At 45.3% G+C, this 26216-nt stretch overlaps 4 protein-coding genes across 4 annotated transcripts; 3 read left to right on the plus strand and 1 right to left on the minus strand.

Annotated features, from left to right (window-relative positions):
• The first annotated feature begins 8705 nt into the window (after positions 1 to 8705).
• On the plus strand, positions 8706 to 9181 carry LOC124528499 (histone H2B type 1-C/E/F/G/I). The gene has a single exon (XM_047102135.1). It carries the CDS (start codon positions 8720 to 8722, stop codon positions 9098 to 9100), a length of 381 nt encoding a protein of 126 aa, XP_046958091.1. The 5' UTR covers positions 8706 to 8719; the 3' UTR covers positions 9101 to 9181.
• A 4601-nt stretch (positions 9182 to 13782) lies between these two features.
• Positions 13783 to 19690, minus strand: LOC124528502 (histone H4). The gene is made up of 2 exons (XM_047102137.1): positions 19132 to 19690; positions 13783 to 17528 (listed from the first exon to the last, which is right to left on the minus strand). The coding sequence occupies exon 2, from the start codon at positions 15932 to 15934 to the stop codon at positions 15623 to 15625; it is 312 nt and encodes a 103-aa protein (XP_046958093.1). The 5' UTR covers positions 15935 to 17528; positions 19132 to 19690; the 3' UTR covers positions 13783 to 15622.
• LOC124528457 (histone H1.4-like) lies at positions 19453 to 20814 on the plus strand. Its single transcript, XM_047102089.1, has one exon. It carries the CDS (start codon positions 19491 to 19493, stop codon positions 20127 to 20129), a length of 639 nt encoding a protein of 212 aa, XP_046958045.1. The 5' UTR covers positions 19453 to 19490; the 3' UTR covers positions 20130 to 20814.
• Positions 20815 to 21079: 265 nt separating this feature from the next.
• LOC124528485 (histone H2B type 1-M) lies at positions 21080 to 26157 on the plus strand. The gene is made up of 2 exons (XM_047102118.1): positions 21080 to 21496; positions 24266 to 26157. Exon 1 carries the CDS (start codon positions 21107 to 21109, stop codon positions 21485 to 21487), a length of 381 nt encoding a protein of 126 aa, XP_046958074.1. The 5' UTR covers positions 21080 to 21106; the 3' UTR covers positions 21488 to 21496; positions 24266 to 26157.
• The last annotated feature ends 59 nt before the right edge of the window (positions 26158 to 26216 follow it).

Here is a 26216-nt window from a genome sequence, read left to right on the forward strand (position 1 = left end):
CTGTTTGTAGAGTCTCGCGGATTTCTTAAATGACATCATTTTCGAACAATAAAGAGAACAGCTTTTTCTTACTGAATTTTTGTCTATACTTATTCATCCTCCACTGGTCTCCCAGTGCTGGCCAGGCCTTTAGCACCATGTTGAATGGGAATCGTGCCACAGAGCTCTTGTCTGTTTTGTTTTGTTTTTTTCTTTTTACTTCCTAGAAATTCTTCTAAAAGTGTACCGTTATATGTCATGCTCACTGTAGCTACTCTTTATAAAATAAGTAGCTACTCCCTCTTGTTCTAGTTTGCTGAAAATGTTTATGATGAAAGAATGTTGGGGCGCCTGGGTGGCTCAGTCGGTTAAGCATCCGACTCGGGTTCGGCTCAGGTCATGAGCCCACAGCTTCATGAGCTTGAGCCCCCCATCGGGCTCGGTGCACCTGCTTGGATTTCCCCGCCCCCCCCCCCCGCTTTCTGACCCTCCCCCACTTCGTGCTGTCTCTGTCTCAAAATAAACTAAAAAAAAAAAAAAAGAGTGTTATATTCTAGCAAATATTTTCTCAGTGTCTGTGGAGATGACCATACAGTTTTAACACTAGTAATATCTTACAATGGCAGATTTAGGATGTTCAACTTTTCTTCCGTTCTTGGAATAAATCCTGCACAAAATGCTATTATTTGTTAAATAACATGGCTTCTTCGTTTCCATTTTCTTGCTTTTTAAATAGAGCTTTTCTTAAAGTAAGTGTTCACAAGTAAGACAAAGCCATAATTTTCTCTTTTTTTGAATTGTTCCTGTTCAGTTTTCATAATAGATTATAGACTTTCAAAAGAAAACACATAAGAGAGATCTATTTTTCTACTGAAACAGCTTTTGTAAAATAGGGATTATCAATTCCTGTAATTTCACTTAAACCTGTATAACCCAGCTATCCTGAGTACCATTTGGGATGAAGGGCATAGAAGAGATTTTTTTTTTTTAACTGCCCTTCCTGTTCCCTTATAATCATAACTTGCTTATTCATCTTGTTTATTGCTTAATGTTTGTTCTTGAAAGACATTCTTTTCTGTTACATTTCCTTTCTTTATCTCCCTTCCTTCATTCCCCCCTCCATCCTTCCTCTCTCTCTCCTTTCTTTCTTTTCTTTCTTTCTTTCTTTCTTTCTTTGTTTCTTTCCTTCTTTCTTTCTTTCTGTCTTTCAACTTACTCAAAGCATTCTCATGGTTCTTAATAACTCCCTTTTGGTAGCAGCATTCCCTTCTTAATCCCATAACTGTCTCTCAACCGCCACCCCCACCCTCATGTGCACACACACTTTTTTTTCTTAATTAGTTTTGCTAGAGGCTTGTCTATTATTAGGTTTTTCAAAGAATAAGCTTTTGGTTTACGGATCGTCTCCATTTTTTCTATTAATTTTTCTTCTTTTTAAATTTTGAAATTGACATATTAACAATAATATGTCAATGCAAAACTCCATGGAGTTTATAAATAAAAACAACAATTAGATCTAATAAGAGTTCAACAGTGTATAAGAGCACCACGTAAAAATTCATGGCCTTTCTCCACATGAGCAATGACCTATCTGGAAATAAAATAGAAAACAAAGACATCATTCCTACCAGTACAACAGATCCTAAGGATTCTAAGCCCAATTCTCAATTTACTATCATTTTTATTCTAGCTTTTTTGGTTGAATACCTAGGTTATGTATTTTCAGTGTTTCTTGTTCCTCAACATGTGCATTTAACAGTATGTATTTTCCTTTTAGTACCATTACAAATACACCCTACATTTTTCATATGTATTATTCATATTTAGCTCAAAACGTTCCATAGCTTCCTTTCTAATATCCAGCCTAATCCATGTGCTTAAAAGTATGCTTTTAGTTTCCAAGCATTTGAGAAGATTGCTTCATTTTTACCATCTATTTTTTTAACATAGTGACTTGCCAAGTCTGTACATTATACTGTGTTGACCACAAGTGTCGCTACCGTCTGTCACCACACAATGCTATTACCTTATAATTCCATTGACTACATTCCCTATGGCGTACCTGTCATGCCCCTGACGTATTTATTGCACAACTGGAAGCTTGTTCCTCCTACTCTCCTTCACCCATTTTGCCCATCCCCTCACCCTTCTCCCCCTGGCAACCATCAGTTTGTTCTCTGTATTTATGGGCCTATTCCTGCTTTTTTGTCTGTTTTGTTGTTTAGATTCACATACAAGTGAAATCGTACTGCATTTGTCTTTCTCTGTCTGATTTATTTCACTTAGCATAGTACTCTCGAGGCCCATCCATCCATCGTGTTGTCACAAATGGCAAGATCTCATTCTTTTTTATGGCTGAGTGATATTCCATGATGGACTGGACATACTCCACACAGATATACACACTCCACATCTTTATCCATTCATCACTGACGGACACTTATGATGCTTCCGTATCTTGGATATTGTAAATAATACTAAAAGGAACATAGGGGGGATATATATCTTTTCTAATTAGTGTTTTTGTTTTCTGGGATAAATACCCAGTAGTGAAATTACTCTACTCTCTGGTATTTCCATTTTTAAGTTTTTGAGGAAACTCCACACTGTTTTTCACAGTGCCTGTACTAATTTGCATTCCCGCCAACAAAACATGAGGGTTCATTTTTCTCCACATCTTCAGCCCTAGTTATTTCCTTTTTTTTTTTTTTTCCATTATAATGGGTGTAAGGCAATATCTCATTCTGGTTTTGATTTGCATTTCCCTGATGATAAGTGATTTGAGCATCTTTTCATGTATCTGTTGGCCATGTGTATGTCTTCATTGGAAAATGTCTATACACATCACCTACCCATTTTAAAACCTTATTATTCTTGATGTTGAGTTGTATAAGTTCTTCGTATATGATTTGGATATTAACACGTTATTGGAAATATCATTTGCAAATATCTTCTCCCATTCAGCAGGTTGCCTTTTCATTTTGTTGTTGGTTACCTTCTCTGTGAAAAGCCTTTGATATAGGTGTAGTCCCAATAGTTTATTTTTGTTTTTGTTTCCCTGGCCTGCAGAGAAACACTAGAAAAATGTTGCTAAGGCAAACAGATTGTTAAAGAGATTATTGCCTGTGTTTTCTTCTAAGAGTTTTATAGTTTCAGGTCTCACATTTAGGTCTATAATCCATTTTGAGTTTATTTTTGTATATGATGTAGGAAAGCAGTCCAGTTTCATTATTTTGCACATAGCTGTCCAGTTTTCCCAACACCCTTTATTGAAGAGTCTTTTCCCCATTGTGTATGCCTGCCTTCTTTGGCATAGATTAATTGACCATAACAGTTGGCTTATCTCTGAGCTCTCTATCCAGTCCACTGATCTATCTGCCCATTTTTGTGCCATTACCATATTGTTTTGATTATTATAGCTTTGTAGTGTATCTTGAAATCTGGGATTATGATACGTTCAACTTTGGTCCTCTTTCTGAAGATTGCTTTGGCTACTTGAGGTCTTTGGTGGTTTCATACAGATTTTAAGATTATCCCAGTTCTGTGGAAAATACTGTTAGTACTTTGGCAAGAATTGCAGTGACTCTGTAGATTACTTTGAGTAGTATGGACTTTTTAACAATATTAATTCCTCCAATTCATGAGCACGTAATTTATGAAATGTATTTCCACTGTATGTGTTATCTTCAATTTCTTCATCAATGTTTATAGTTTTCAGAGTACAAATTCTTCACCTCCTTGGTTAAGTGTATTCATAGTAATTTCTATTACATACTTTCTTTAATGATATCCATTCTAATCCACGTGTTTAGAAGTGTGCTTTTAGAAGCTTTCTAAGAATATGAGAAGATTGTTTCAGTCTTACTATTCCTAAAAAAAAAAAAATATTTCTATTGCTCCATAGTTAGATTATGATAAAATAGTCAATATATATGAAACTGTTTTCTTTATATGTATGTATTTATATGTATTCTGAAGCCAGTGTTGAAAATTTGAAATTATTAAATGGATCCTTTGAAAAATTCAGAAATACTCTACGTGTTAAGTGAAGGAATCACAGATAAATGAAGTTTTTTCATTGTGTTGTTCAATCTTCTATAACCATAAGCATTTTCCTTCGTTGTTATATGAATTTCTAAGAGTACAGTATTGAAGGCTTGCCCTACACTTGTAAACCTGAAATTCTCCTAAAATTTCTGGAAGTTACTGCCATACACAGTGGCTATGCGGTCAGGTACATCAAGGCCCTAAATGTTACATCTTATCAGTGGATTTTTATTGTATCATTATGAACTATAGATCCTTTTCATTTTTAATAGTTCAATTTCATTAATTTTTTCATAGGTCTGGTTTTGATTGTCCCTTGCTCCTAGAGTGTATTATTTCATTTTTATTTCTTTAAACGTTCAGTAAGTATTTTATAGTCTGTATCTGATAACTTTAATATCTGAGATTCTTTGTGTGAGGAAGAGGTGGGGATCGAAGGCTAAAAGCCTGAGTCTTCAAAGTGTCTGTTCTCCTCCTAGGTTAGGTCACATTTATGATGAGTTTATATTTGAACATCCCAAATTCCTAGGGGCGCCTGGCACATAATATGTTCTCAATAAATACTAGGAAATAAGTAAGTAATTTATGCGTATCTAGAGAACTTGGATCCTAGATGCTTCCCTCCTAAAGGGGTGTGAGTTTGTCTGCATGAGGCACGAGGGGACGCACAAGCTCGCGCCACACATTAATGTCAGGAAGCTTTCGCGGAAACTCTCTACTCTAAGTTGGTCTATGGTGAAATACTCGTAGCAAATTTCCTCTACCCTCCTCCACAGAGCCCTGTAGAGACCAACAGGTTTCTTGTTAGGGATCTTTGCTAGATTTTTTTTTCCCCTACAAGCCTTTGTTTTCTCAAAGAGCCCTGGCTTTTTGCTACAAGTCTCTAGTTCAGTTTAAATGCTGAGAATCCTCTTTTCCCCAACAGGCTAACATTGATTGACAAAGCGTAGAATCCTGATAATGGTATTTGCCCCTAGGAACCAAATCTGGTGGGTTTAGCAGGCTGGCTTCAGCTCCGAGGTGTTTATTGTTCTGGGAGATTTAGGGAGTTTTCCTTGGTTTCTTGTGATTTGGCCATAATGTGCTAGAGTGTTTTTGTAGTTTATCTAGTCCTTAGCTATTTTGCTTCAGGACAGCTTTCCAGAATATCTTGTTTTCCACATTGGATCTAAAAGTCCTTATAGTGCATACCTCTCTACCCCCACAAATACTTTGAGCTTTGAAATGTGTTTAATATTAATATTACCATACTTGCTGCCTCTTGGTAACGTTTACCCGTCATTCTTATTTTTTCTTTATTATTATATAAATCCAGTAATGGTTTCTTTTCAGACTCAAATAAGAGGAACACTTTCTAATCCACATTTTGTATTACACACATTTTTGGGGGGGTTTGTAAAAAAACATGGTAAATATCATAAAAAGATGAAATAGGGGCGCCTGGGTGGCTCAGTCGGTTAGGCGTCCAACTTCAGCCTGGTCACGATCTCGCGGTCCGGGAGTTCGAGCCCCGCGTCGGGCTCTGGGCTGATGGCTCGGAGCCTGGAGCCTGTTTCCGATTCTGTGTCTCCCTCTCTCTCTGCCCCTCCCCTCCCCCGTTCATGCTCTGTCTCTCTCTGTCCCAAAAATAAAACGTTGAAAAAAAAATTTTTTTAATAAAAAATAAATAAAAATAAAAAAAGATAAAATATTGAACATGTTCCAGAACTCTAACATAATGCTTTTCTGGGAGAGGCAAATGAAAGCTTAAAAAAAAACTTCCATGAAACCACAATCATATAGCAAAACAACTAAAAAATATTACACGTAAGTTAGTATCTACCATTATTTTGGAGTTACATTTTATGTAAATTAAAAAAAAAATCTCTATTCTTAGATCCGGAGAGAATTTTGATGGGGAATTAGCCCACCAGAGGAATTCACTGATTTGAAAGCATACTTGTCAATTTTACTTCTTTTTTTTTAATGTTTATTTCTTTTTGAGAGAGAGATAGGGAGGCGCAGGGAGAGAGGGAGACACAGAATCCAAGTAGGTCCAGGCTCCTAGCTGTCGGCACAGAGCCCAGCATGGGACTCAAACTCAAGAACTGTGAGATCGTGACCTGAGCTGAAATCGGACACTTAACCACAACTCTACCTGCCGGGTTGTCCACTGCTGATTGGCTTGACTCCATTGTATGATACTGGGTGGTCTATGGCCAAACCATCCCTTGTGGATCAAATGTTTTATGGTCTACTGCTTATTTTTAGCCAGGCCTTTTGTCAAATTCCTGAGGGAAACCTGAAGGGGAGTAGGTGGTGACTGTTACATTCTTAAGAAGCACCTTACCGCCTAGGCTGTTTGCTGTTTGCATACATCCCCAAATATGTGTTTTCCCCCCCACCCAGGGACCTCAGGTCCCTCTCTGCCTATTTTACCCCATCTTTCCCAATCCTACAAGGTCTTGTGTTTCCAGGCAATGTGTCAAAAAGTGGTCACAAATTATTTGCAAAAAGAGAGGCCCTTTTCAGAGTGAAATCTCATGGGGAGGAAGAAATTTGAGTAAAGTTAGAGAAATCATCATGCCTCAAGTGATTGCGCATAGACTTAACTCTATTGTTGGCTCTCAAACTGTAGCTTTCAAATTTACCCATAATGAAGATATACAAAATTCTCAACTAGTAAATTAATAAAGAGGTCACAGTGGCAAAGCTAATAGAGACGAACAAATAAAACCAAAGGCAACGCTAATATACACCAATAACTAAGTGATCATAGACAAAGAATTGAAAAGGGCAACTTGTTTAACATGGAGAAGAAAAGACATTCCAATAAAATCTGCCCCTTTATGCTCTTTGTTTTCTTGGGCCACTCACCCCGCCACATGCGCGAAGACACACACCTGCAACCATACGGACAGCACCCTAGATTGTGCTTCCCAAACTATAGCGTTCACCCAGATTACCTGGGGATCTTGTCAAGATTCAGTCTGATGTGTAGCTCTGGGGTGGGGCTTACAATCCTATTTGTAACCAGCTCCTTTATGACATCCTGCTGGTGGTCCAGTGGCTATAATGTGAGTGGTCAGCCCTCGGTCAGGGGTGGGGTGGAGGTGATTAAATAAATTGGGGACCAAGGGTCAATGGGAAATGAGACCATTCCTCCAGGATGCAGGCCAGCAAAAGAAAGTGGTGATATATTTGTCTATGATGAAGAAGATTCAAGGGGCACCTGGGTGGCTCAGTCAATTGAGCGTCTCGCTCTTGATTTGGGCTCAGGTTATGATTTCAACATCCTGGAGTTGAGCCCCTAGTCCAGTCCTGTGGTCAGGCCCCAAGATGAGTTTGGAGCCTACTTGGGATTCTCTCTCTCTCCCCTTGTAGATTTGTGCTTTAAAAGAAAAGAAAGAAAATTCGAGAATCTCTCAGAGGAAGTGTGTAAAAAAGGTAACCTTGAATCCATCTGTGCAATGGTAATGATAGCAACAAAGCATGTTTAAAATTTTGCAGCTCTGAGGATAATCAGTGTTCATGAACTAACTTCAGGAGCTGAAAACGAAATAGCCAGATACCTAACCGATTAGAAAAATGAGGTAAACTTGTTTTTTACCTGTACAAAATCTGAATCTCTGCTACTTTAGATATTCATCTTAAAAGGCTTAGGATACTTTGTGACCTAGATGGCTGATTTGTGCACGACAGCAACTATGTTTCTTTACCCTCTGGTTTCTGGGAGGGATAAGCAAGACATCTGAAGGGCGGGGGGGGGGGAGCAGGGAATGAGAGTATATTCTTATTCTTCTTGGCTCCCTTCCTACAAAACTGGGCAGAAACTGCCTTTGTCTACCGACAGCCACAGCTCCTGTCCGACAGCCGTCTCCTCTGCTCACTGCTCTCTTCAAACCCTGCTCTTCTCCTGCCTCTTCTAAACTAGGAATAACAGCCCAGCGTCCTTCACCATTCTTTGTTGATATCCCTTAACCCTGCTCACAACTTTGGAAACAGTCCCTCTATCGTTTAACTGCCCTAAATAATCCAATGGCAGACAGCTGAGAGTCTCTTCAGGGACTGGCTGCCCATGTGTGGAGTGTGGGTATCTAATAGCCTCCAGGGATGAGCTTCATCAGGGTCCAGTTCAGCGATCCATCTTAGGTCACGCTGGTCTTAGGGCAGGTGCTCAGTCACTGAGCAAGGCAGCTGTCAAGGGCCTGGTCATTTGACCCAATCAGGAATTTCTGTGATAGACAGTGTGCCCAGAGTTCCCCCATTGGGCTGGCAGCGTCTTCACCTCTCTCTCACTGGTCTAGAACCCGGATTTAAATGCAAAGGTACGCCTTTTCCAGGAACCATACAGGGGGGTTGCGAATCGGAGACGTGACCTCGACCTGACTACTGTCTCTTTGGCAATTCAAAACACAAGGGAGAGCTTCTACTTTCTAAAATTAATCACCAAAGTAATCTGGATGTTCATAAAGTAGTCTGAACTTGTTACCAAATAGGTTAAGAAGGCTGCCTGAATGGGGGAAACTACTCTCAGGAATACGTCCAATGGGACCGTAGAGCTGGAGCCAATCATGTGCAGGCAGGTCACACGACGAGTCAGCGAATCACAGGCCGCGAAACGCATTCCTCATTTGCATACCGCTGACTACAAATAGGCGGGATCCTGGCGCGGACTCCATTTTCTCTTCACTCGGAAGAAAGCGGAGTTGAGATGCCTGAGCCCGCGAAGTCCGCTCCCGCCCCGAAGAAGGGCTCCAAGAAGGCGGTGACCAAGGCGCAGAAGAAGGATGGGAAAAAGCGCAAGCGCAGCCGCAAGGAGAGCTACTCGGTGTACGTGTACAAGGTGCTGAAGCAGGTGCACCCCGACACCGGCATCTCGTCCAAGGCTATGGGCATCATGAACTCGTTCGTCAACGACATCTTCGAGCGCATCGCGGGCGAGGCGTCGCGCCTGGCGCATTACAACAAGCGCTCGACCATCACGTCCCGGGAGATCCAGACGGCCGTGCGCCTGCTGCTGCCCGGAGAGCTGGCCAAGCACGCCGTGTCCGAGGGCACCAAGGCCGTCACCAAGTACACCAGCTCCAAGTGAGTGCTGGGAGGCACGATCCAACCCAAAGGCTCTTTTCAGAGCCACAGATTTTCACCACCAGAGCTGTGCGCTGACACGCGCTGGGGTCTTTCCGGGCGTTCAGGTTACTGGGAACACACGGTACGCCGTGACATGTTGTCGGCTTTGGGTGGGAGATTTTGTCGTGGCCTGTAAAGACGTCCTCACCGGCGAAAACCCCGCGGACAGAACAGCTAGCGCTCCCTCCCTGGGCCGTTGCAGCTCCAGACCGCCTTCCTTAAAAGACGCACAGGCGCGGTGGCTACTGGCGCCGCGTCTCGAAGCAGACCCTGGTGTCCACTTTACGGCAAGTATCACCCTACGGGTGTAAGCAGCCACAGTGACATTTGAAAAGCCCGCCATCTAGAGGCGGGACTTCCTCTCCCGGTGCCGCGGGGACCGCAGCTCGGGTTCTTTGTGTGGGTCGGGCGCCCTCGCACTGCCCTTCCCCCACCCGTTTGCTCAAGGCTCCCAGGGTCCTGCTTAGGCGTGTACCACGGGTCTTTAAAATGTGTGCCTTCACCGGCTGCCGCTCTCCAGTGAGGACACGACGGTTCTTACCAGTTTTTGATCTTGCTTTACCTCTTTCTTAAGTTGCCCTTAAAGGCTCTCCTCATTACATTTGATGTTTACACTGTAATGTAACAATACATTCCTCACCCACTCCCATCCGTGACTCCCAGGTGACCGCCAGAAAACAATTCTGGATATTCAAGCGCCAGAGTCTCCTTACTAGTGCAGCCCCAGAATATGAAGTTGGCACAGCAGCCCCCAGTCCCTCCTCTGTCACTTGCGCGTTTACCCCTAAACCGTCCACCTGTCCTGTCTCCAGCTCTGGTCCCCAGCTCAGCTGAGCAAATGGGCGATCCGGGAGAACACGGGGACCCAGGGGAGGTCAGAGGGTGGAGAGCAGCAAACGTGGACTCAGGATATGCGTTTTACCGACCTGATGCTGGACACCAGGACCCGGAGGGCTAGGGGTTGTGATCACGTGATGCCAAAGAGCCTAAACCCAGAAAATTAAAAGCAGAATCTGTCTCCTCTCAATCAGTAGACATTGTGACCTGAGGCTTCTTTCTGGGGAGTTAGCTGAGAAAGGTTGGGTTGGCGGCACCTTACCTATAAATGGAAATAAAACTGTACTCAAGAATCGCTACCTCTATCCTCCAGAAATTTCTAGCCAGCCTTCCCAGCCAGTCTATCTGATCTCTATTCTCTCGCAGAGGCAAAATAAACACACCAAAAAAGAAAAGGAAAAAAAGAAAACAAAACAAGTAATTGTTTTCATTGCCAAGTTACAACTGCATTTCAACTTTTTGTGATCACCTTGCTTTCAGTTTGAGGTAATACTAAAACTCCTCTGTCCATAGTGAGTCTCCTTTTCATTCCAGGGGAGTGGTTTTGTGAGAAAGCATACGTGACCGTGTATTATTCTTTTCCATGCCTTTAAACGATCCCCGTGCTGGCTGCACGACATCAGACATCAAGGCCTGCAACCGGCCACTCACCGAACGCTCAAAGCAAACCTCAGTGGATGCTTTTCCTCCCGTTTTTCAGTTCTCTGCTTCTCCCCACCCCTTTTCTTGCTTTTTTGCACTTTTTGGAATGCCCCCTGACCTCTCCAGCCTCCAGGCCTTTGCAACTGTTCCCTTCCTGAAATGTCGCTGATTCCACTTTTCTCCCCAACACACACAGTTTTGTAATCAACAACTCTCCCTTGGGCTCGCTCAAAACGTTGTTGAGGAAGCTTCTGAACTGCCCTGTTAAAGACTCTCACAGCTGCAAAGATCTGGCCCTATTCTCAGCCCCAAATTCCTCATTACTGACTGGCTGGGACCCTCAGGACTAGTGTGGTTGAATCAGGGCCTGCTCCCTGAGACCAGCAATAAAGGATCCTTTCTCTACAGCACAGGCAAGGAGGGAGGGGGGACCTGAACAAGCCCAAGGCTGGATTAGGAGGAGGGGAAGTGGCACTGACTGCCTCATACAGACGCCTTCTAGGCAGAAACAAGGAACATCCATTTGTCTCATTGGCATTCAAGTGCCAAGCACTGAATTATGCACCCAAGATACAGAGCAGCGCTGCTAACCTTGAGTGTGCTTCAAAGTCACCTGGAGGCTTGTTAGAGGACAGATTGCTGGCCCCACTCCCAGAGCTTCTGTCGTCTCCTTAGCTCTGAGGGATATCTGGGAACTTGGCTTTCGAGCAAGTTCCCATAGATATAAATACTGCTTCTAGCTGCTCTGCTCTGAGCACATCTGATACATGGAGAACAAGCTGACCAAAGCCCCTTCCTGCCTGGAGGTATCCGGTGGTAAAGATGAGGTTATGCTAGATGAGGACAGAAAAATCAGAAAGCAGTTGAAGGGATTTCTTTCCGTATTTTGTCAAATGGTGATCGATTTCCTCTGTGTGGGGCGTTAAGCGACAGCAGTAGGCATGACAGACGAGAGACTGCTCTGTGGGGCTGAGATCCTAGCGGGAGAGGAGAGAGAATCAACACACTGATTCCTCAACTCGATCATTCCAACTAGGAGTTCTCACTGCTCTGAAACGATGGGAAATAAACCAGGTGCCATGATACTGACCAGGTGAGGGAACCAAGGAACCAGGGGATACGACTCGACTCGCAGGCCAAGAGACTGTTGCTACAACAAAGCTCTAAGGCAGGGAGAAGTCACTGCTCAAAAATACAAGTTCTGTGCGCTGGGAGAGTAGTAAACAAATATGAGGTGTTCGGGGAAGACTCTGAGGGTTAAAGGGGGGCCTGAACATGTCGGACCTTAAGTGCCAGGAAGGCACCCAGACTTTTATTGTGTCGTGAGAATCTATTAGAATTTTAAAGCACGCAGGCTGCTGTGTGGGAAATGGGATTTATGGGATTGAAGGTAGAAAGAAGCAAAGACAGAATTGAAGAAAGAAAGCAAGAGGTAGACATGGGAGGAGAAACTCAAAAGAGTTCATTTATGAACTGAGTTTCATGGGTGAGGAAACGTTGCTGACATTTACTGAGTACTTTCCATGTGTTTAAGAAACTCTACCAGAGGCACCTGGGTGGCTCAGTCAGTTAACGGTCGGACTTTCGATTTCAGCTCAATTCATGATCCAGGGGTTCATGAGTTTGAGTCCTGCATTGGGCTCTGAGCTGACAGCATGGAGCCTGCTTGGGATTCTCTCTCTCCCTCCCTCCCTCTGCACTCCTCCCTCTCTCTAAATAAATAAAAATTAGAAAAAAACAAAAAACCTGTGCTAAACTTAGTTTTTTAACATCTCAACATCCACATTATCTAGACATAACAATTCTCTCCTTCTAATCGACTGGGGACGAGCAAGGTGTGGGGCTGGGGTTGGAACCAGAATGTGTGCCCCCAGCCTGTATGCTTATCCACCGTTTGCAATGCTGCTGAAATTCTTGCATAATGACCAAGAATTCTAGGAGAGGATGAGGTTTCAGAGACCGGGACATGGCAATGTTTAAATCCCCTAAAGCATTCCACGGAAGGTAGCAAGTGAGTAGTTGTACATGTGAATCTGGGAACCAGAGCAAAGTGGGTACCGAACATAGAAATTGTGACAAGAGTTTGGAAATAGAAATGTTATTGTTGTTGGCATGCAACGGAATTGGAATTTTCCCATGGGTAAAGAAGAAAGGAAAGAAAAGAAGATGGCCAAAGATTCTAAATGGTGAGGGCAAAAACCAGGAGATTAGAGTCACAGAAGTCAGGAAAATAGTGTTTCAGGAAGGACGTGTGTGACCAGCCTGGTGTGATGTCTACTGAAATGACAACATGGGAGACCTTTGCATACGGTAAATGGAACCCACTGGGAATTCGAGTTACAGGGAATAACAGGCAACCCAAACATTGACAGCATTGGGACTCAGGAATGTGGCCTCACCCTTGGGACATAAGAGTCTCCACTGTGTTGTCACCCTTTCTCTAAGGCCATGATGTCTGATTGGAGCCGGCACCTGCCCAGCTAGATCTGTCAAATCTACTTTCCTAGAAGCTGCGGACAGTGACAGAAGTGAAAGGCCTGAGGACCCAGCCATTTCTTCATTGATCAGGGAAATGCCCTTTCAAGAGTCTCTTGGTTTTTTTGCTAAATATTAGTGTGTATATTGGGGTGGGGGGTTGTTTTTAAAAGTATCTGGAATTGAGTTTTTATGGTTGTATCCACAAAACATTCATTAATACACTTGCAACTTCTTAAGAATGTACGTAAACTCATATTTGTGGAACCCACACACACACTGTGACCATATTATTTATCCGGGGTTTTCGCACTCAAGCCTGAAAAAAAAAATATGAAGCTTCCGCGCATTATAGATGACAGACGTGGTTCGAGATTTGCCACAGAACATAAAGATACCAAGTGCAAATTGAAAACTTGAAGAGTATGTGTCACAGTTTAAATGTCACCTTCTTTTTCTCTGGGCATCTCTCATTTCATGAGAAATAACAATAATAGTAATAGCAATCATAATAAAAGACAAAACGGAGCAGATACCATGCACGAGGCACTGGACAAAATACTCACCAGAGGCTTAATTTTATTCACCCCAAACCTATAAGGTAGACACTGCTGCTATCTCCCTATCATAAGGGAGGAAACAGACACAGAGAGGGTAAGTGAGCTCACCAAAGATGACACAAACACAGAGTCAGGTGTCCAGTTTCTTTTTTTATTTCTTAAGGGATAATGGGAACTTGTAAACTTAATATATGAATTGCTCAAGGACGTAGACGACTGCATTCTTACGCCTTGTTAATATATTTTTCAAGACTGGCGATGGAAGTTCAAAGGGCCTTAACTAAGAAGATTCATGGACTTCTTCCTGAACCGGGCTGCAAATCCACGCCTCATTGTTTTCATTTACTCCCAAATCGTGTGTGATTCAGTCAGTTTGGACTTCAGGCCTCTGAAAATCATAATTTCTCAGATGGGGCTAGCTTGCATTTCCAAACTCACTTCTCGAGAATAGATACGCCTACGGCCCGTAGTGAATAAATTGGGATATTATCGTTCAATATACGCTCTCTGTATTATGTCTGCCCTTTCCTCTCTTCAGTTCTGCATCTCTAGATCCCAGATCCTGAAGTCCTAGACTCCAGGTTGTTGACAAGAATCCAGGGAGCCCTGGGGTTTCCCTGAATGAGCCTGGAGGGGACTTGAGCCCCCTAACAGATTCTCAAAGGAGTCTTTTGTCCACTTATTGTGAAGATCAACTCTACCAAAGGAAGACAGTATTTTCAAATCCCACATTACAATGGCTAAGATGTTTGCGCAGTCCACGCGTTTCTAACACATAATAAGCCCTTATTATTATTATTATTATTATTATTCCATTTCGTGTTTTGTCCAGAATGGAACACAGTGGCACACATCCAAGGAAACGGCCCCACTTGGAATCAGCTTCCCTTAAAACCATGTTCAGGTCCATAAAGGACTGTCCACACTGCTACAGAAATTGAGAAACCCAAACCGTATTTGGTTTGAAATGTTAAGTGGCTGTAACAGTCTCCACAATACATTAGCTTAAAGACAGTTCTTCATGTCACACGGGACAGATCCTTGTGATTAATCCACCTCTTCCTGATCAATCCAGGACTCTTTTTTCCTTCAAGTCATTGTTTTACCAATCCCTAAGGACCTGATGTTTCTCCTAGATCAAACAAGGTCAACTCCTTCTTACCAGATAAGAGGGAAGAAAGTTTTAAAGCCCAAACCTGGGAGTGACTGCTGACTTATCTTGGGCCCCTGTGCCACAACCTAACTTCAGCTGCCAGAAAGGCCAGGACATGTCGCCTAAAGTGACAGACCCACCTATTCAGCTATGCCTTTGTATTCCAGGGAACACATTTTATTGGAAATAGACCAGTTGACACAGCACAACGGTCCCGCAAGAATCTTCACAAAATCAGACCCATTGTTAACACACGGTGGCAATGTTGACAGTCTGAGACTCTAGGTTTACAGACCGAGAACAATGTGTCACCCATCCGCGAGCTGCTAGTAGAGCACGCATTTCCTGACGCAAAGGTGGGATCTGAAACACGAAGGTTTGGGGTCAAAAAGCACATGACCTCACTAGCAGGAATTCAACTATCTGTTAACGCAAATTTAAGTGGACTTACGTTCAGAAACAAATCTGGAGAACACTAACCGGGAGTACAATAGAAGGTTCTGGTGGGCTCAGAAAGAAACCAGCCACGCAGGACGGGGAATCCCTCGGAAACACGACAGGGACATATATCCAAATCCACAACTTAGCACAGGCTGCTGTTCTGGATATGCTTTCATTCTCAGAAAGCACCAGAAAGGCAGAGTGTTAGTTGTCAAATCAGTTTCGCTTCAAAACCGCAGAACAGCGACTGCTTAACCTGGCTCAACAGCGACTGGGGAACACGAAGTGGACAGCGCTTTTGGAGGACGCGGTAGGTGGCCCTGAAAAGGGCCTTTGGGTGAGAATCGCAGGCTTTCGGTAGCGTGAACGGCGACACTTAGCCCCCGAAGCCGTAGAGGGTGCGGCCCTGGCGCTTGAGCGCGTACACCACGTCCATGGCCGTGACCGTCTTGCGCTTGGCGTGCTCCGTGTAGGTGACGGCGTCCCGGATCACGTTCTCCAGGAACACCTTGAGCACCCCGCGCGTCTCCTCGTAGATGAGGCCGGAGATGCGCTTGACGCCGCCGCGCCGGGCCAGCCGCCGGATGGCGGGCTTCGTGATGCCCTGGATGTTGTCGCGCAGCACCTTGCGGTGGCGCTTGGCGCCCCCCTTGCCCAGGCCCTTCCCGCCTTTGCCGCGACCAGACATCGTCACCACACCACCGCAACGCTACGGAAGCACCACTCCCGTCGGCGTCAAGCAGCCCTTTTATAGCAAAGTGCCGGACCTGTTTGAAAACCCCGAGACCAGGGGCGGTAACCACACTCTGGGCCCGCCCATCGCTCGTGTCTCCTTCGCTGCGAGCGGCGCCGACCGGGCGGGGCCCCTGAGCCCGAGTCGGGCCCGGAGGGGCTTCCGGGAACCCTCCCGGCTCCGAGCAGCCTTGCAGCCGGCACTCCGGGCGACGCTTCCTACACCTTCCACACAGAAGCCTCACGCTTGCCCCTCCCGTCTCCCAGACCAACCCGGAAATGCTCACCGAATCCTCGCCGTCGTCCCCGAGACGCTTGAGGTCAGCTTTGACGCTAAGCATGTCTTTATTGCCAAGTGTCTTCTGGTCTTCTCGATCGATGGATGTCTGCGTCCCTCACCGAGCCTCGCTGCATGCAAGTGTCGAGAACCCTGTGCTGCCTGCCGGGAGTCTCCAGTTTATATATGATCGGACCGTATGGTTCCTTAGGGACAGCTTCCGGCTGCCACTGTCCCTGCATCACAGCCCAGTCCTCCCCCCAGTCGCACACGCGGAGCCAAGCTCTGGAGACAGCCTGCTGCCACGCTCTCCCTATGACCTGGGCGGTGTCTGCTCGGCGTCTTCTTTGCGAGTACGTAAGAAAGTCCAAGTTCTAGAGCAGTGAAGCTTCGAGGAGATTCTGCGTGGAAAGTGTTGGAGGCTGCACGCAAGCACTCACTCGACATTATTATATGTTGTTGTGAATGCTCTCCGCTCCTCTCCTCAGTGGTCACCCCTCTAAAGCGGGTGCAGCTCCTAAACGAAGAGCGCACCCTGGTTTGCTACAACGTTCTTTTGACAACTCCTTCAAATAATAAACACTTACACAGTTGACCTGCCATTCATCCCTTTGAGAAGCTCCCGTTGACTTTGTGTAGATGTGGCCTCTCCTCCAGGCTGAGGAGCACCTGCTTCATCGAAGCTTGTTTTCTGGCTTCCTGGTGCACGGGGACAAATTCCACAGCGGGGCTCTTAGCTTCGATTACAATGGCAGGCTTCAGGACTTCTAGGAACTGGCAGAGAACAACAGTTCCGTCTTTATTTGCGCTATTGACCAACTGAACCCTGGCATTGTCTCCACTGAGGCACACAGGCAGCAAACAGTGTGACCGGCAGGACCCGCGATGTATTCTTCTCACTGGCAGGTGCAGCCGGCAGTATTGCCATTGTCTTTTAAGCATATCACCCCTTCTACACTGTGGTAATTGTTGGTCACGAGGGCAACCTTAGGACTTTTAATGTATTAGTAAAGAAACACATATGTGAACACTCCAACAATTTTGGTTGTTGACAATTTGACGTTGCTATTTTAATGTAACTCTTTTCCTTTGTCAATCCTGGGTATGTTATCTTAAGCACTTAAAAGCATTGTGCTGGGAAGGGGCCCATAAACTTAATCACATATCCAAAGAAGTCCATGAGACGAAATGATAACTGAGCCTTCTTTGGGCTCTTCAGAGCCTTGAAAGTCTCTGGGTTTGGAAAATGTGCAGACAGGAGCACTGGGAAATGCTGCGAATGTTGGAATGAAAACCATAGGTTAGTAACAATAATCTGATGAGGTTGTATAAGGGTAACAGGCAACTATCTCCACTTATCAATAGCAAAGAGGTTATAGAGAGAGTGTATCTGGTATACGGAGGTGCAAAGGCAAATAGCCAGCAAGCACCCAGAATACAAGTTTGACATTTAGGCAAGAGGACAGACCTGAGGGAGAGACTTCAAAGTTATCCATAGAAAGGTAACTCCTGAACCCATGAAGGTGAATGGAGCAGTACCTTGGAGACTCCCTACATTTAGGTGGCCAAGAGACAGCCCTTCCTTTGTTGGTAAGGCACCTCTGTTATTTCCCAGATCATGGTTGTAATTCCGACTTTCTCTTTCTTGTCTGCACTGACTGCTATCACATTGTCATAGCCTTCTTATGGCTCAGCCTCTCCGCACTTCATAATCCTCACTGCTGTCAATGAATATTCTTGAGTTTCAAAATCGAGCATAATGAATCAAGCCACTTTAAGAGGATTAGGAATACATAAACGCTATAAAATGAAATACACAAAATACACGTAACAGTGACTTATGCTGAGCTGATCCCTCGTCGCATCGCACCTATCTGAATCGTGTTAGTACTTAATATTTAACTTAATATTTAACCTTTGGTGCTGCAAGAAGTAATCAGTCATTTCTGGATTTTGAAGGGATCCAAAAGGAGGGTGAAACCCTCGTCTCTTGGGGTTTGCCCTGAGTATTCTCAACATTTCTTTCTTTCACCATCTAAGTGAACCAGAGACTGATACACGTTTCAAAATGAACATAATAACTTCATAAAGACAAAGAGAGAATTTGCACAGTGAAAAAAGCCATTAAATCACTCTCCACCACAAATCGATTTCCTATTCAACATCAAGCATATGTTGTAATGTGTTTCCTTCTATAAAAAATGTAGTCGTGAATATAAAACATGCTTTTAAACACTGTTCCTTTCTCAAGGGAAATCTGTGTGTGAATGTCTGCGTGTATGTGTGTATGCTCTTTGATTCTGTTACTTTCCAAACTTCTCATCCTCAAACATGGCAGATTTCTGACCCAAAGGTTGTAAACATTTTACTAGCTGATCCCCCCAAATAAAATCAATGTAAAAATTTTTTTTCCACCAGTTAAGGGGCCCAACCCTCCATTATGCCTCTTCTGAATCTCCTGTAATCATCTATGGGAAACACGGACCCAACACCCATGACAGGACCACACATTGCTACATTTCCCATTTTCCTCAACAAATCGGGAATGCTTGAAACCCCCAAAGTAACTAACCCTCCACATTGTCACTAAAAGCAATGATGAAGGCTTTTTGGACAAAGTAGTGACTGTCCTTGTCAGTACAAGCTCTTATTACAACCATCATTTACTATCACTCTTGCAGAGAAATGGGGAAAGAGCCTGTGCTAGTTCCCTTCATATGAACCAGATTTTCCGGCTCAGTCTCAGTGAGAACTAAGCAGTTGTTGAACGTTCGAGAAGCCAAGAATGTACAGACTGTTACGAGAGAGCAAGCTAGTGACAGCACAGACGGGAGGACTTCTATTTTAAACGAAACTCGTGAAGTTGTCTCCCTGACCTGTGAATCTCTCAGAGTGGCAGGGGCTTTTGGAAAAGGCTGAGACCGACGTGGTAAAACCTGGAAGAAGAAAACAGGCAGATCTCAAAGCACGAGCTGTCCCGCGTCGCTATACAATAGAGTCGCTGTGATCCCTCCACGGGAAATTTTCATTTTTTTGCTTTCCTCAAGGGTAACAAACACAATTCCGGGACAGAGCTGAGACTAGGTTGCGGTCAAGTGGCAAGGCTGAGCTGGGAACCAATCAGCGCGCCGCGCCGTGCTTGTATATATACACACACACTCCAGGGCCAGGCAGCTCAACTCCGAGACTTTATTATTATTATTGTTTTCTGTACCTTCCGCCAGCCGAGCGCAGAATGTCCGAGGCCGCGCCCGCCGCGCCCGCCGCGCCGGCCCCCGCCGAGAAGACGCCCGTGAAGAAGAAGGCCCGCAAGTCCGCAGGCGCCGCCAAGCGCAAGGCGTCCGGGCCGCCGGTGTCCGAGCTCATCACCAAGGCCGTGGCCGCCTCCAAGGAGCGCAGCGGCGTGTCCCTGGCCGCGCTCAAGAAGGCGCTGGCGGCCGCCGGCTACGACGTGGAGAAGAACAACAGCCGCATCAAGCTGGGCCTCAAGAGCCTGGTGAGCAAGGGCACCCTGGTGCAGACCAAGGGCACCGGCGCCTCGGGCTCGTTCAAGCTCAACAAGAAGGCGGCGTCCGGGGAGGCCAAGCCCAAAGCCAAGAAGGCGGGCGCGGCCAAGCCCAAGAAGGCTGCCGGGGCGGCCAAGAAAGCCAAGAAGGCCACCGGGGCCGGCACTCCCAAGAAGAGCGCCAAGAAGACCCCGAAGAAGGCGAAGAAGCCCGCGGCGGCTGCGGGCAAAAAAGTGGCCAAGAGCCCGAAGAAGGTGAAAGCGGCCAAACCCAAGGCGGCTAAGAGCCCCGCCAAGGCCAAGGCCCCGAAGCCCAAGGCGGCCAAGCCCAAAGCTGCCAAGCCCAAGAAGGCCTCCAAGAAGAAGTAAGCGTACGGGTTCGTCGAGAACGTCGTAAAGGCTCTTTTCAGAGCCACCCACCGGCCTCGGGAAAGGAGCTGTGGCACCGTGCGGACGCAGGGGGCGTGGCGGGCAGAGAGCACTGCAGCTGGGGGGCGGCCCCTACGCAAGGGACGCAGGTCCCAAGAGCGACGCCTAAGTGCACTGCGGGGGGTGAGAATTATTAGTAGGGGTTGGAAAGTCCGGGGACTATTTTTGGCACTAATTCCCCCTCCCCAACCTCCGATGGTTCGAAATGGCCCACACTCCCCGCGAAGGCAGGAGTAATTGCGGGGGGGAGGGGGTAGCTCAACTGCACGCTAACCCAGCCCTGTTGGGGGAACCCTGGTTGTGTTGTGTACGATTTGCCCACTTTGAAATTTGCACTTGACGAGCCAGTGCCATGCTTAGGTTAGGAAAATACTTTAGCCACCGCGGCCTTTCTGCACCGTCTCCTGGTAGAAAACCAAGACACGAAGGCAAAGTCCAAGGGTTCCCTAGCCAAGCATACTGCAGAAACCCAGGTTCCTTCCAGCTCCAGCATCTAGGACGTCAACACGCCACTAGGTGTCCATTATGCGAAACCCACCCCAACGCAAGCTGTACTAGCCAGCGAGAAGCCGTGCCCACATACCCACCCACAATCAGGATTTCTCCGGGAAGGTTTCACTTTAGATTAAAAAAAAAAACCAACAGCTAACGGCCTTGAAGGCGCACTTATACTAGCTTCCGGTAGCCTAGTCTAGACCTTCTGATTGGGTAAAAGAAAAGTAACGAAACAGCCAATGAAAAGCTAGACCTGCAAGTATCTTTTACATTCGCATTTCTGACAACACGCGGAAATTAGTCCAATCGCAAATGATCTTACTAACCTCATTAGAATACCGCATCTATAAATAAACGTGACCTTGCCGCGGCTGATTATTCCCTTAGGTCTTAGCCGCAGTGTCATAGGTTTTATCGCCACGATGCCTGAGCCCACCAAGTCCGCCCCGGCGCCGAAGAAGGGCTCCAAGAAGGCGGTGACCAAGGCGCAGAAGAAGGACGGCAAGAAGCGCAAGCGCAGCCGCAAGGAGAGCTACTCGGTGTACGTGTACAAGGTGCTGAAGCAGGTGCACCCCGACACCGGCATCTCGTCCAAGGCCATGGGCATCATGAACTCGTTCGTCAACGACATCTTCGAGCGCATCGCGGGCGAGGCGTCGCGCCTGGCGCATTACAACAAGCGCTCGACCATCACGTCCCGGGAGATCCAGACGGCCGTGCGCCTGCTGCTGCCCGGGGAGCTGGCCAAGCACGCCGTGTCCGAGGGCACCAAGGCCGTCACCAAGTACACCAGCTCCAAGTAGACTCGCCAAGTAAGCGCCCCCTTACCCAGCCCCAAAGGCTCTTTTCAGAGCCACGCATGCTTTCGAGAAATGAGCTGTAATCTCCTCTTTCGGAAAGCTGTTTTCGGGTGTCTGATGATAAGTTTATATCTAGCTATGACTGCCACCAATTATCAGTTACAGGTGCGCGGGAAGTGTTTGCAAGTTACCGGGTCAGTAACCATACCTACCGTAAATTACGTGCTCACGTCGAACGAAAATGGTTCTAAACAACTACTATCCCTTCAATTTCACAAAAGTAGATAATCTGAAGTGAAAATCCCATTTGAGGACACAGCTCTCGACTCCCTGGGCTGGGCTGCAGATTGATCGTCACGTTGTTCAGGCAGTTGATAAGGAAGGAGCTTACCCAGAGCACAAAGGAGCCTGCTCTGAAAACTTTGTTCTCCTCACCTTTTTTTTTTTCTTTTCCTTTTTAATGTATGGAGGTGATACTGAAAACAGCCGAAGGCCGTGGGAGCGTCCCCGAAAATGTACGTGGGCTTTTCTGGTCAGCCTGCCTTGCAGCTGCTCCCGTATCTGCTCTGAGCAGCTGGCCAGGGAGGGGGCCTCTCTGGGGGAGGAGGGTGGCAGAGTCTATACTGTATCCAAAAGTCGCAGTGGGACCGGAAGGGAACGTGTCCGGGCTCCGAGAGGCCTTCCAGTCCTGTCAGTTACCGTCGCCTCGGTCCTAGGAAGTCCTATTTCGCTTACAGTCTTTGGGAAGCATTCAGCTGTAAAGTCCTCTGGGCCACGAGACAGAGGCCCACTACTCAGTCCCATCAGGTGTGTGACTGTGATGAGGCGATGGCTCTCCCCGGGACCGAGGCCCCCTTCTCAGCACCCTGGCCGCTTCCCTGGCATACCCTTGAGGTGAGGCCGGAGTGGACGTTGGAAGGGAAGGAAAGCCTTTCAGGCAGGCAGCGGTTTCTGTTGCACAAGCTTCGCCCCCCTGAAGGGTTTCAGCTGCTGGGGAGTGAGGAAAATGTAGACTTTCTTTATTATTCGCCAAGAAACCTGATGAGAAATCTTTCCTGGTGATGCTGACGCACCTGCCGGGTCACATCCTCAGGGTAGAAGGTGAGCTAGAAACGAGCACACACACAGACACACACACATGCACACAGACCCACACTCGCCACGGACGATGGCAAGGAAGAGGGTGCCCCGAGCCTTGGTGCTGAGCAAGGTAGATTCTGCCACCGGCAATCTGGAATACTATCCATTGGTTTCTGGCGTCAATATCACAGGGATTCAAACACCCAGGTTGAGAATTAATTTAGGGATTAAGCCCAAGCTGGCTTTGTGCCCCTGAGCACCTGGATAATGCAAACGCTAATCCTCTCTGGGGGAATGAGCTTCATTGTGGGCCTCAACAAATCCCCCATAGGACACCTGGAAGAAAAGGAACGAGAGGCTTCCTACAGGACATTAGCACATTATTCAACAAGACACTGTGACCCAGAATAAGAGCAGGGAAATAAATGGAGTAAAAGGAAATTAACAGATACAGATTTCAAGTGGCTCACTTTAATTTCTTTAAAAAGAAAAAAAAAAGAATTTGAAATATGCCAAAGGACTAATATGCTAGTAAGATCCTTGACATATGTCAAAATTCCCCGCTAAATCGTTACATGGCGATAGTTCACAGTATTTCTAATAAATTAGTTCATTCAAGAGATAGTTATTGAACGTCTTTGGGTCAGACACTGGCACGGGCACTAGAAATACAAAAAGAGACGACGTTGTCCCAGACCATCTGGAGCCCTCAGATTTGTAGAAGGTCAAGAAAACTTACAGCTAATTGCTTCCTTTTTTTTTTTTTTTAATTCATTACAATCTAAAAAAGTGTTTATCACTCTTTGGAACTCTGCTGGCAGGGGAATAGACTTATACGTGAACTACAAATCTCATTATATTAAGGTAAAATATTCATCTCAATATTAGAGTACTAAACAGAATCTAGAAATACTAACAGACATAGTGCAAAGTTCAAGTACACTCCCAATAGACCCCCCTCACGTCTGGCACCAACTGCAAAGTTGAAGGGTCTCCAAAACCATCCTTGGATTTGATCATTCACTAGATGACTCACAGAATCCACTAAACTTTATTGCACCCGAGGTTGGGGGGGATTAATTACATCAAAAGGATACAGATTACACATAAGCCAAGTGAAAGGCGCATGGAGCACAGGCTTACCAACTCAGAGCTTCTGGTAGGTCCTTTCCCAGTGGAGGCCGGGGGGGGGGGGGGGTCTATGTCTCCCTGCCGCACAACAATATTGACACAACACAGACATTGCCAACCTAGGGGATTTGTCATATGAACAGGGTTGACTGTCCACGTGGCTGAACTTTAGTCAGCAGGCCCTCTGGAGGTAGCCCACATGCCACATGACCCAAACCCCCAACATAAGTGACATTATTACCCTGTCCTGTGCAGCCCAGGGCTTCTAGGTAAACAAAGATCATCTTATCATGCAGGACATCCCATGAGCCTAGAGATCCCCTCCCAGCAAAGGGCAAAGGCCACATCTCTCTTTGGATAAAATTGGTTCTTCACCATACACATCGTCATAAGTAAAACCATAGGTTTACCGTTTTGATTAGATGGCTATGATTGACCATAACTTGAATTTTCCAACTATTTTCTTTTTTGATGGTTCTGTCAATGGTTTGGGTTTATTTAGATCAACTGTGGACCCAAAAGTTATAAGGAGATTTCTAATTGAAGGCAATGTTTTTGTACTTTATTCAGATGAACAACTTCAGCAGTCTCCTCCTTGACTTATACTCCCACTGCCCTCCACACCCTGGCGGCCGCAAAGAAGACTTAGGAGAGGTGGCGATCACGCTGGGGAAAGTTCAGAGTTCTTAACCTTCATTTTGGTGGCGTGGACACACAGCGCTACATAGAAGAAAACGCTCCCTTTGCTTTACATGGACAGCGGCACTTGACTGACCTTTCCTTTCACCAACCATGAAATTGCTACCGGGGAAAGGGAACAGGAATTGTAGAAAAGTGAAGGACTAACGTTTTCGAATTTTGTCTAAAAGTTTAACTGTGAATGTTAAGCTGCATTTCATAAATACGAAACAATAAAAGTATCACAGCCAAATGGTGGCTATTTTTTAGGAACAGGGAGAAGAAGGAAGGTGAGAGGGACTGAGAAAAAGAATGGAAGAAGCAAATGGCTACTGCGAAAGGGAGCGCCAGAGCCTGAAGACCAAGGGGAAGGCACAGAGGAAGATAGTAGGAGAAAGCAGAGAGGGAAAAGAGGGAGATGAAGAGCTAGACCTTGTTATGTGTTTGACACTTAAGCTGGGAATAGCACATTTTACGTGCTGACATTCGCCCCACATTTCTTGGGTTTGGGGGTGAGTGGATGATTACAATGTTACAACATCTGAGAGACACTCTGACCAGCAAATGCACATGGCGCCCTTCAATCCGGCTCTAAACTTGCTCTGTTCATTCTTCTTCATTACCCTTAGCATAACTGACATGAATTTGCATATTCTTGGTTTCCTCTTCCCATTCTCCAGGCTCTAAGCTCCATTGGGCAGCGTTAGTCCTTTTTGCTGCTGACTCCCCAATGCCTAAGGCTGTTCCAGACACACAGTAGGCTCTCAATTAGGATTTACAGCAATCATAACCGCTTAAAATACACATATAACAACAGGGATAGAGGATGAACTGAATTGTTGCAAATGTTTAGTAGACTTAGCGACTCAGTCTTTTTGGGTCTTACTTTCACAACTATATAACAATAATAAAATGTTCTAATAAGTAGTGTATTACTAAGGATTCAGTCAGGTAAATCTTGTAAAAGTCTTAAAGTACTATGGACATTTATTAACACTTAACAATTGTCAGCAAGAACTATATTTTCCTTAGTTGCTGAATTAAAAGGACAATCAGAGTAGCCAATTTTTCGCAGGTCAAAAACTAAGAGACAAAATATGATCTTTGAATGACTTGAATCCCGCCACAAGAAGTATATTTGGGGATTTGTAACGAAGATCATGTTGCTTAGGAATATCTCTTGATTAAGGATGGTTTGAGTCATTATCTGCTCATGTGAAAATGACTAAAGGTAACATTGGAGTAGAGATACCTCATGGCGCATTATATAAACACATGTGAAAAGAACTCTCTTCCTTATACAGATTCCTTATACAGATATCAGATATACACTGATATCAAATATCAGTGCTGATGGCAAAATGGCACCTAACAAATAAACCCTTTTTTATTTCTTCAATTATAGGAGAAATATGAATGGAAAGAAGAAATGAATGTAAACACTAACTGAAAATGTGGATGAGCTCATAGAATTTATCAAGTATGAACTCTGTTTTGCCTGAGAATGATTGATTAGTGCGCCTACCCTGCTCCAATCTAACCCATCCTGGTTTAGTGTACATGGATTCCAAAAACATTATCTCAGTGTAAGAGCCTAAATAAAGGGCTTTAGTATTTTCATTTCACTTATTGTTTTAATTACGAAAACAGAATTTACTGCTGTTACAGGCCTACAGGGAATCATTATTTATAATGGACTATGTTTGCTGGAGAAGTCTAAATGAGGAGGGTAAAAAGTCTGTAAATGAGATGTTAAGATCAATAAAATTCGTGGAGAAATGGAATTCCGCATTCCTTGTTGACCCACATCATTCCCCGAGATCTCTCCTTTCTAGACACACAT

This window comes from Lynx rufus, unplaced genomic scaffold (assembly GCF_022079265.1).
Source record: "Lynx rufus isolate CCGP_SWC_20201006 ecotype Redwood Valley unplaced genomic scaffold, mLynRuf1.p SCAF_6, whole genome shotgun sequence".
In the NCBI taxonomy this organism is placed as follows: Eukaryota; Metazoa; Chordata; class Mammalia; order Carnivora; family Felidae; genus Lynx; species Lynx rufus.

Coding starts and splice junctions, on each gene's coding strand:
- LOC124528485 (XM_047102118.1), top strand. CDS start 21,107: ATGCCTGAGCCCACCAAGTCCGCCCCGGCGCCGAAGAAGGGCTCCAAG.
- LOC124528457 (XM_047102089.1), top strand. CDS start 19,491: ATGTCCGAGGCCGCGCCCGCCGCGCCCGCCGCGCCGGCCCCCGCCGAG.
- LOC124528499 (XM_047102135.1), top strand. CDS start 8,720: ATGCCTGAGCCCGCGAAGTCCGCTCCCGCCCCGAAGAAGGGCTCCAAG.
- LOC124528502 (XM_047102137.1), bottom strand. CDS start 15,934: ATGTCTGGTCGCGGCAAAGGCGGGAAGGGCCTGGGCAAGGGGGGCGCC.